At 44.0% G+C, this 11,655-nt stretch overlaps 1 protein-coding gene across 1 annotated transcript in view; it reads right to left on the bottom strand.

Moving 5' to 3' along the window:
* Pfdn1 (prefoldin subunit 1) overlaps positions 1-7,809 on the bottom strand; it is a 56,134-nt gene extending 48,325 nt beyond the window's left edge. Inside the window, exons 1-2 of the mRNA XM_055625506.1 lie at positions 7,724-7,809; positions 3,767-3,933 (exon numbers count right to left, since the gene is read on the bottom strand). Coding sequence (XP_055481481.1) covers positions 3,767-3,933; positions 7,724-7,756 — 200 coding nt within the window. The 5' untranslated portion in view covers positions 7,757-7,809. The remainder of the gene's footprint in view (positions 1-3,766; positions 3,934-7,723) is intronic.
* Positions 7,810-11,655: the final 3,846 nt, after the last annotated feature.

Raw genomic sequence — 11,655 nt, 5'->3', positions numbered from 1 at the left:
AAAAAAAAAAAAAAAAAAAAAAAAAAAAAAAAAAAAAAAAAAAAAGGGATAAATCTGGACAAGTTTCAAAAACATCCCAAGATCTGAGCTGTACCTTTTTTTGGAGGATGGGGAATAGTTTAGAGACAGGGTTACTCTGTGTATCCTTGGCTGTCCTGGAACTTGCTCTGTAAACCAGGCTGGCCTTGAACTCACAGAGATCTGACTGCCTCTGCCTCCTAAGTGCTGGGATTAAAAAAGTGTAGCACCACAGCCTGGCGTGAGCCAGTATCTGGAAGAATGAGAATTTCACAAGAGAAAGAGGAATACTGAAGGCCAACAACAGAATAAACAAAGCTCCAAGTCGCGTGGGGGTGGCACAACCTTTGATCCCAGCACTTGGGAGGCAGAGACAGACAGATCACTCTGAGTTCAAGGCCAGCCTGGTTCACAGAGCAAGTTCCAGGGCAGCAACGGTTACACAGAGAAACCGTGTCTCAAATATCAACAAAGATCCAAACATGACATATATGAAAACACAAAAACATCCGGTGCATATGCTCGGTCTCTTCTTCCCTCAGCCCAGGACAAGACATCACCAAGCAGCCAGAGCATATGAAAAACCACACAACGTCTCAAAGTCCTTCTGAAAAGAACTAAAAAGCAAGGACCGTAAGATGAAATGTCTGTGCTATTCTGAGTATAAAAATAGGAAGGAGTAGGACCTGAGGCTAGATGGGCCAATTAAAGGCAGAGAATATGAGCATGCATGTGAGGCTAACAAGTCTAGATTTCCTCCTGCAGTGACAGATGAAGGTTCTGTGAGGAGTGATCGATTCTGGCTCTGTGAAGGATGGGTGTGAACAGACAGGAGAGCAGAAAGGGTAAGTGAGGTGGTACTGCAGGATCAGCTCTACCTATAATCTCACTCCTGGGAGGTGAGGGAGGTGAGGTCTTGACAGGAGCGCAAGACTATCTTGGCTACTATAATAAATGCAGGCTAGGCGGAGCTACATGGAACCAGTTCTATCTCAAAATGTAGCTCAGTGATATAGCACTTGTCTAGCATGGATGAGGTCCCAGCTCAATATTCAGCATTCAAAACAACAACAACAGTAATTGTGAGTCAAAAGAAAAGTAGAAAAATCTACTGCAGGCTCTAAAATAAAAGCAGGGTTTTAGATTTTAAAATCTTGTTTCAAAATACAAATTGGGGTAAACTCACGTAATCAGAATTCCCCAGTAGTACTTAAAAAAGAAGGTAAGGGCTAGAATTAAAGAAATGAACAACAGTGAGACTCAAGATTACTCAAGACCATAAATTCAGAAGTAGGTATTCCAGGGTTAGCATCAAGAAAGGGAACATCCTCATGACCAGACTGGCACTTGCAAGCCTCTCCAGCCCTGAGGCACCAATACTCTGGCCAAATAACAGACACTGTTCACCTCACATGCCCTACGACGCAGGGCAAACTCACACCGCACCAAGTGCGGAATGTGATGAAGCTCATTTTAAAGCCAAGGCTCATCCTAAACTCTAAAAATGCACATTTCTCTCAAGAAACATAATCTATATGAAATAACACCATTCTACCATTAAATACTTATATGTTAGCCTTTAAACTCTGTAATTCTTGGCATGGAATACTACCTCTCTATCTGTAGAACTTTGGACAGTGTGAAAAAAAAAGAAAAGGAACTCACAACACTTATGCAGAATGTTTATCAAATGACAGTATCCTAATTAAATATAAAACTTCGGGGCTGGGGGTGCAGCTCGGAGGCCGAGGACTTGTCGACATGCACACAGTCCTAGGACTGATCCTTAGAGTTACACATAAAACAATTAAAATTTAAAACGTTTTTAAAATTGAAAACCTTAATTTCAATAGAGCCTACCTGGGGAACCCTAGCACTTGGGAGATGGAAAGTCAGATGCCCAAGCTCTCTGGAAAGCTAGCAGTAAGCTAGCCTGGGCTACATGGGTCCTTGATTTAAAAAAAAAAAAAAAAATGCTCAGCACGAGGGTACATATATAATCCCAGAACTCAGGAGGCAGAGGCAGGTGATTACCTGTAAGTTCAAGGCCAGCCTGGTCTACATAATGAGTTCCAGGACAGCCAGCTCCATAGAGAGACTGTCTATTAAAAAAAGAAAAAGAAAAAATTCTTTAGCTATTATAAACAAAGACTAAAGTAATAATGTGAAGTTCAAGGATATTAATAGGCTAGCATTACTGTTCTAAGACCTAAGGATATTCAAATTGAGGGATAAAATTACCCAGCACTGAATGCCAAGAATGCATTTCACGATACACGACACACAATCAAGGCTTCTGCTCTGCTCTCCTTCTGTTCTGCACCACTAACAACCTCAAACACCAGAGCTGATACTGCACACCTGTAACCCCAGCGCTTGGTGACGTGGGGGCAGGACTAGGAGCTCAGTCACCCCTGCTACACGGTGAGGCTGAGGCCAGAGTGAGCAACAGAGGGAGACTGTCCCAAAAATAAACACAAAAACTCACAAAATAAGTCAAAATGAACACCATGAACTGAAGAGAAAACGTATACGGTTCATTTGAGAAGGCAAATCCAACATTCATCGTCACTTCTTTCTTAGCAGAAAGAATGAATTAGTCATGGGAAGGGTCACCTCGTCATGATGTCATTCTAAAGTCATTACAGAATTTTACACATGTTAGGCTTCCTTCCAGTCAATCACAACACAAGTCATCTCGAGACCGAGGTCACATTCCTTTCTAACTAAAAGATCTCCAAACTTAAAGGTCCACCTAGTACATAACAGCCCCACTCCCCACTTTAAAACATCAGTCCTTCCCCTTTAGCTAACCGTAATGGAATGTGGCCCATACACAGGGCTTCCCATTCTTCACTTTCTCAGAAAACATGAAGTACACTTAATCTCTCTCATAAGGAGAATACCTTTTCTTCACAGGAAAAAAAAAAACCTGTAATGGAAGTGGTTAATTATTAATAACCAGGACTTTTAAACTTTTCCTGCTCACTAGCCACTCACGTTCTCAGGAGTGGTCTTCCTTTCTCCATAAACGGTCTCTATTTTCACTCACTAAAAACAATTTCAAATAAATTGTAAAAATCTGGTTTTGCCAGGTGTGGTGGTACACACCTGTAATCCCAGCACTCAGGGAAGCAGAGGCATTGTGAGTTCGAGGCCAGCCTGGTCTACAGATCGAGCCCAGGACAGCCAAGGCTATACAGAGAGAAGCCCTGTATCAAAAAAAACAAAAAATAAAAAATAAAAATCTGTTTTTTTTTTTTTCCCAAGTGGTGGTGATGCACACCTTTGATCCCAGCACTTAGGAGGCAGAGGCAGGTAGATCTCTGAATTCGAGGCCAGCCTGATCTACAGAGTGAGTTTCAGGAAACCATGTCTCAAAAAAAAAAAAAATTGTTTTTGTTGGAAAGAAGAGGACAAGTATACAAGCATACATACTGCTGGGGGTTTCCTTTTTTTAACCCCAACTTTTTTTTTTTTTTAAGTATTTTACTAATTTATTTACTTTCATTCTATGTGCACTAGTGTGAAGGTGTCAGATCCCTTGGGGTTGGGGGCATAGAGAGGTGTGAGCTGCCATGTGGGTGCTGGGAATTGAACCCAGGTCCTTTGGAAGAGCAGACAGTGCTCTTAACCACTGAGCCATCTCTCTAGCCCCTAACCCCAACCTTTAAAAAGACCAATCCCAGCATTTCCTTCACCCAAAAGCACTCACAAGAAAACGCCGTGAAGGCTATGTGTCACTTACATTCTTCCTACACCTTCATACATGTTAGTTTCGTCGACCAGCGTCATAATCTCTGTGTCCGTTAGGTGTGCATGCTTTTTCGTTCTGTTTAGCTGCTCAATCTGTATGTCTGCAAGCTTTACCTTCTGCTGAGTATCAATAACTTTGGCTTGAAGCTCTGTGAAGGCCTAAGAAAAACAAGTGCTTGATTTAGTAAGTTAACATTTTAAAGGAAGCATTTATGTCAAATCCCAGATATATTAAAAAACAGAACATGCTGACCAGACAAAGCTGTGAAATTTACCAAAATAAGCATAAATCAGAGTAAACGGAATAGTAATATTATACCAAATTTTAAATGGACCCTATTCACCGACCCTATTCATAGATGGTGCAATCAATATGAATAAGGAAAACAAATGTGCATTTAAAAATAACCATATATCAAGTAACCAGAGGATAATAAAAGGAGATAAAATAAAATACTCATGAGATAAAACCCAGAGATCCAAAGCAAGAAACAACTTGACACACCTGTATTACACAACTAGAATCCACAGCACCTCACATTTCAAACACCTGGCTGGAGGGCCAGACCTGGGATCTCACGCTTAAAATCCTAACAACCAGGAGCTGGAAGCATCAGGATCAGGAGGTGACCTGGGACTCAGACACATAAGATACTCAAGGCCAGCCTGGGCTACAAGAGACACCCTGTCTCACAGAAGGTTTTTATTTTAGGGCCAGTGAGATTGGCTCAGCAGATAAAGGCATTTGCTACCAAGTCTGATGACCTAAGTTTGATCCCTGGGAGCTACATGGTAAGACAACTGACTCCCTTGAGTTGCCCCTAACCTCCACATGTGCATTTTGGCACACAGCATCCGTGTGAACATTTAAGCGTACTCGCACATGCACACATGCGTGCGTGTGTCCACACACATCTTAATATTAATTTTTAATCTATCTGGATATATGAATGGATGAGCAGATGAATGGATGGATAGATAGAGGGTGGATGGATGGGTAAATGGATAGATGGACGGACAAATGGGCAGACAGGCAGACAGAGGTCCATGAGATGGCTCAGTAGGTAAATGTACTTATTACCAAGCTTAACAGCCTGAGTTCCATCCCTGGAACCTGAACCCACACAATAAAAAGAGAAAACTAGCCCCCCAAATTATATTCTGACCTCCTCATATTCTGACTAGCATCATGGCACATGGCACGTTCCCACACCTGCACACAAATATACATATACACACACACATATATATGTATATATAGCGGAGATTTACATGTCAGCATAGAGGTACACACTCTTAATTTCTACACTCAGGAGGCAGAGGCAGGAGGATCTCTTGTGACTTCAAGGCTGGCCTGGTCTACATAGTGAGTTCCAGGCTAGTTGGTCGGGGAAACATGGTAAGACCATGTCTCAAAAAAGGAAAAAAAAAAAGTTTAAAGGCTGAGATTTACAGCATGAGAGAATGCTGTATAAGGCTAAGTTTACATGTTTCAAGACAAGAATGGCAAGAAGCAAGATGCACATACTTAGTTAGCATCCCCAGAACAATAACAAATGGCTTCTTTTATTAGTAACAACAGCTATTTCAGCTGTCGTATTGCTTAGGCAAAGGTTAACCAGAGGCAGCTACTTAAGATGTTACTGGGAGCTAGGGAAACAGCTCACTCGGCTGACCCAAGGTTCACTCCCCAGTTGACAAAGAAAGCTGAGCTTGGAAACTGGAGGAATGGCTCAGGGACTAAGAGTACTGGCTGCTCTGGCAGAGGACCAGGTTTGGTTCCCAGCACCCAGACAACAGCCCCTGACCACCTGTAACTACAGTTTCGGGGGGATGCAAAGCCCTCTTCTAGCCTGTGGGGGCTGCACACACAAATAGACATTCAAGCAGGCAAGACACTCACACACATAAAAATACAACTTGTTGTTTAATGCTAGGCATGGAAGCAGAGAAAAAGGGTTCCTGCAGCTCACTAGACAATCTAGCCAAAGCGGCAATCCCTAGGTTACGGTGAGAAGCCTTTTCTCAAAAACCAAGATAAACAGTCAGAAGCCCTTGGTGCAAATCCTAGCACTGGGGACACAGCCAAGTTCCCGGCCAGTCCAGACCACATGAGACTGTCTCTAGGGCAGAAAATGAAACAAACCAGAATCTGGGCCAGTGAGATGGCTCAGCCTGCCTAGAAGGCCTGATGACCACCTTATAATGTCCTTTGTGGTGACAAGCGTGCTGACCACATTGTGCTGACCACAATGTCATGGTCAATTGTTTATGACCGCTGTTTGATGATCACTGTGTGATAGACTTTGTTAAGGGCCATTGGGTGACGGTACTGTATGATTGCCAAGGCAGAGGCCACTATATCGTGCTGTGGACATCATGGGATAGCACTGTGTGATGACCTCTGAGTGACTGCCACTCTCTTACGGTCAGAGTGTGATGGCCATTTGGTAAGAGAGAACCAACAACTAAAAGTTGTTCTTTGACCTCCACTAAGCTCCTTGAAGGTATGTCTAGACACACAAACACACACACACACAAATAAACAACTTTTAAAAATGTTTCTCATCTAAAGAACCCACTGATCAAAGATAACACCAAATTCTAGGCCAGGTTTTAAAAAATGTATTTATGGTTGTTGTCTGAGTACGGGCCAGTGAATTAGGGTGTGCCTCTGGGACATTATAGTACACCTTTAAGCAGTTCCACCATGGGTTCCAGGGACAGAACTTAAGCAGCCAGGGCACCCAGCAAGTGCCTGCATCCACTGACCCATCTTGCTGCCTGGAGCTCAATCTTTTAGACTTTTCTTGCCGGTGACCCTAGCACATGTCTATTATCCTAATTAATACTCAGGAGGTAGGGGCACTAAAGAGCAGGGGTTCAAGACCTGACCAAACCAAACCACATACCAGAAAACACTAGAAGTTTACCTTTCTAGAAAAGTAGAATTAAACTGAACGAATTCTAGGATCCTTTCTAATTACAGCAACCACTCCACAAAGGAAGCACAGTCTAAAGTCTTAGAAGTATTAGGGTCCTAAGACTTTTAAGTGGCAAAAAAAAAAAAAGTTTCCAATTAACAACCCATTTATGAACAGGCTCAAGGTTGTAATTTCAGAACTCAAGAGGTTGAGGTAGAAGACTGCCTGGAGTTCAAGGCCAGCCTGCCTTCATAGTGAGTCCCAGGCAATTTAGAACACACTGAGACACTGACTCAAAACAAAAAAAACAATGCAAACTAACAACAAAACCATTTATAAGCAACTGATTGAACAGAAATAAACCAATTCCTCTGATAGCTTTTTTGGAAACCTTACTGGAATTTTTTTTTTTTTTTTTTTTTTTTTTTTGAGGGAGAGCAAAGAAGGGGGACGGAGAAGGGCGGGCAAGTTCTTTAAAAAGGAGATGGGCAGGGAGAATTAAGGCTTTGACATGAACATTACTATAACAAAATGGCTGGTTTTCTGAGGTGTAGGCACAAAGAACTTTTCAAGGTATTTGGCATAAAATAAATAAGCTAAAAAAAGCAAAGGTTGAACCTGGAGTTTTTCAATTCAAAAGAAGAAATCAAATTACAGGTGCCTCGGCCCCAGCAAGCACTCTGAAGGGCATCAGTGTGAGACGCGGTCTTCGGGTCTTGCTAAGAAATTGGGTCCCTGACGTCTCCAAAGCACAGACAGATGACTTCTGGAGTTCGGAACGTAAGGACGCACCGCAGCCCATCCCGAGACCCAGCAACCCGCTCGGCCACCCGCCCGAAGCAGCTCCTGCTAGCCAGAGCCCCCACCTGAAGCCGAGCGGTCCCCGTGTCCGGACCCCGGCAGGCCAGACCCCGCCCCCTCCAGCCTCCCTCCTTCAGCGAGCCTCCAGCCTCCTCCCCTAGTCTTGCCCCCACTCGCTTCATCATTCAGACGGAAGGCTCCGTCTGCTCAAAAGCCCCCTTTACCTTCTTCAACTCCAGATCCACGGAGGCCGCCATATTGGAGCACTGTGTGCGCCTGCGTTAGACGTGAGCCGGAAAGGGACGGGGGAAGGGCGCGTTCAGGTTTAATTGCTGGTCTTCCCGCTGCGCCTGCGCAAACGTGAAACTACTACTCAACCACTCTGCCATGAGACAGGTGGCCCTAAGTATTGGGAATTCCGATTAAATTTGATAAACGTGTAACCGCTGAGGTGTGGCTCGCTCTTATTTTCCACACATACACGAACATCTTCGTTTGGGCTGCACAGTTGAAACAGCTTTGTGGGGTGAGCTCATCAACCATTCAGTCCTTCAGCTAATATCCCTGTGCTATCAGGGATATATAAAGTCCCCAGCTTCAGACATGTCAGTAAGACTATTGGAAGGTATGGTTGGAATATTCATCCAAAAAGAAGAATCCTCAAAGATCTGCCAGACACAGTGCTTCTCAAGACAAGACGCGTGTGTTTCTTGAAATCAGATTCCTGGATGGGGCTGGAGCTTGCTTGGCAGGGTGCTTGCCTAGCACACTTGAAACTCTGGGATTGATGCACAGCACCGCCAAAACAGGTGTGTGGTGGTGCGTGCCTATGATCCGAGTAGGTAGAGGCAGGAGGACAGAAGTTCAAGGTCAGGTGGACAAGATGGTCCAGGCAGCAAAGGTGGTTGCACCGAGCCTAACTACGTGAGTTCAATTCTGAGAAACCACTTGGTACAGGGAAGTGACTCCCACAAGTTATCCTCTGACTTCCTGACAGGCGTGTTCCCCACACACACACATGCTTATAAATGCACACATACACTAAATAAGTTCAGTTTTTAAAACTGAATTTAAATTAGGAACTGGAGAGATGGGTCAGGAGTTGAAGAGTATGGACTCCTCTTCCAGAGGCCAGAGTTGGACTCTCAGCACCACGTCAGACGGCTTACAACCACCCCTATCTCCATTTCCCAACATTGCTAGCCTCTTCAAGCACCTGTACGAATAAGCTCATGCGCACATGTGTGCATAATTAAAAATAATAAATTCTAGATGAGTGGAGGTCACTTAAACGTGGGGCATTTTTAGGACAATGAAACATTTGAAGGGAAACCCGAAAAAGTTAAAAAAAATTAAAAAAAAGAACTGACGAAAGAGTATCCCGGACAGCGGGAACCAAAGCAACTAAGTATTTGAGACTGAGGTGATGACTCACTTGGCAAAGTGCCTTGGACAAAAGCTTGAGTTTGCTGCCCTGAATCAAACAAAAACAAAAATAAACAAACAACACCAGAGCCTTGTAGCACTGGGGAAGTAGGCACAGGGCATGCACTAGAACGTGCTGGCCAGCCAGCTTGGAAAGTTGAGCAGCTACGGGGACCTGAGTGTGATTCCCAGCACCCACATTCAGGAGACTCACAATTGCTTGTAACTCCAGCTGCAGGGGATCTAATGCCTCCGGCCTTTGAAGACACTTGCATACACATGGCATCTGTCCACACAGGCACAGCCATACATAGTTAAAAATTATGTGCGTGTGTGTGCGCATGTGTGTGTGTGTGTGTGTGTGTGTGTGTGTGGTACCTACAGAACAATACCCGGGTTGTCCTCTGTCTTCTGCATGCACTCATTCACACACATACGTATACACTCACAAACATAGCTCAAAATGGGACAAGGTGCCTGGCATGGTGGTGCACGCCTTTAATCCCAGCACGTGAGAGGCAGAGGCAAGCGGATTTCTGTGCGTTCCAGGCCAGCCTGGTCTACAAATTGAGTCCAGGACAGAGAAACCCTGTCTTGAAAAACAAAAAGGGACGTATTGGAAAAATAAAAACAAAGAATCAATGCGGCTAGATGGTGGAGGATGCCAGGGGAGAGAGGAGCGAGGTTAGGTCAAGAAAGGCCTTGTATAGTTAGGGCATCCTTTTGAGTGTGGTTGGAAGCCATCAAACCATTTCATGCTATTTATTTTTTAAATTTCCATGCGTGTAGATGGTGGGGTGTGTTACAGTACATGTGTGTGGTGTGTCTGTGTATCGTGCAGTTGTGACTGTGAGCAGGTGTGTACAGAGGGCAGTGAGGTTTGGTTTCTTTCCTCAACTACTTGGTTTTTTTTTTTTTTTTTTTTTTGAGACAAGCCTCTTTACTTAACTAGATGAGCTGGCCAATGACTCCAGGGACCCACCTGTCTTTGCCTCCCTAGCACTAGTGTTATATAATTGTGCTGCCATGACTGTGTTTCTATGTGGGTTCTACGGATCTGAACTCGGGTTCTCATGTTTATCTGGTATTTATTGACTGAGCCGTCTCCCCAGCCCTGGAAGCCACTAAATGGTTTCAAATCACATATCAATACGCTCTCATTTTCAAAGGAACATTGTAGGTTCCAAATGGAGAATGAAGTGGAGAAATCAAGAGTGGAAGCCAGACAACCTCTCAGGACAGTGTCACAATAGGCCAGTAAAGAGATGGTGATGGATGGCAGCTGTGGCTATTGTTTTATTATGAAACTGGTTTCCCAAATGGAAACATATCAAATTAATATATTCAGATCAATAAAGCTCATTAAAAAAAAAAAAAAAAAAGCCAGGTATAAGCCGGCTGGTGGTGGTGCACGCCTTCAATCCCAAGACTTGGGAGGCACAGGCAGAGACAGAGGCAGGCAGATCTCTGTAAATTCAAGGGTAGCCTGCTTACAGAAAGAGTTCCAGGACAGCCAGGGCCACACAGAGAAGCCCTACCTCAAAAAGCTAAGAAACTAACTATATAAATGAATAAATAATAAACTAAAAGGCCAGGTATGGTGGCATCCTGATGCTCAGGAGACAGATCTTGCATTCTGTCCAACCTGGACTACACAGTGAGTTCAAAGCCAACTATAAAGGGCAGCCTGGACTCTTTAGTGAAACTGTCTCAAAAGGTAAAGACGACTAAATTTTTGACCTAGCCAAGCTGCTGGAAACTACTGCTTCCCTGACAAGGGAAAAATAGTCCCCAGTACATCAATGCAGTCTCTGTTCACTCTGTAGAAATAACAACCCTAACCCGTGTGAATAAACAGCATTGTTATAATATAGATTCAGCCGCTCTAGCAGGAATCCATAATAGTCACCACTCAAACAAGATAAAACCTGTCTTTCTCCATCACAACCATGTCTGCATAAGCAGGCATATTAGTATATTAGCCTCCAGGCTCATTCTATCTTACCCGTGTGATCCAAGCCCACTTGTCACTACCACGTCCACAGTCTAGCGTGAAAGGGAACAGAGAGAGAGGGGCCTCTCTGCCCTTTCTCTCATCCTCCTTTTTCAAAGAAAATCTTCTTCTCTTCCTCCTCCTCCTCCTCCTCCTCCTCCTCTTTCTCCTTCTCCTCCTTCTCCTTCTTCTTCTTCTTGGTCTATATCTTGGTATATGTGTCTATATGTGTTTATGTGTGTACATGGGGAGGTATGTCTGTGTCGTGTGTGTGTGTGTGTGTGTGTGTGTGTGTGTGTGTGTGTGTGTAGACCAGAAATCAAAATCAGGTATCTTTTTCTATCATTTTCCACTTAATTTTTGAAACAGTACTTCTCACTGAACTTGACAACACAGCTAGACTGGCTGGCCAGCAAGCTCCATCATGCTTGTCTGTGCCTCCTGACACAGGGCTTAGAGATGCACTCTGCTGCACCAGGCTCTTTACGTGGGCTCTAGGGATTTGAACTCGGGCCCTTATGCTTGCACAGCAAGCATTTTACCAACATTGACAACCCCCGGCCCCTGTTTTATGTTTTGTTTGGTTGTTCAGGTTTTTGTTGTTTTGTTTTTGAGACAGGGTCTCATGTGATCTAGGCTGCTCTTGAGCTCCTTACGTAGATGAGAAAGGCCTTCTGACCTTCTCACCTCTACCTCCCAGGTGCTGGGTTGCAGTCTTGTGCCATCATGCCAGGTTAT

This window comes from Psammomys obesus, unplaced genomic scaffold (genome assembly GCF_907164565.1).
Source record: "Psammomys obesus unplaced genomic scaffold, mPsaObe1.curated_primary_1811, whole genome shotgun sequence".
Taxonomy (NCBI): Eukaryota; Metazoa; Chordata; class Mammalia; order Rodentia; family Muridae; genus Psammomys; species Psammomys obesus.
Note: the sequence above shows the minus strand (reverse complement) of the source record. Positions and strands in the feature narration are given on the sequence as shown.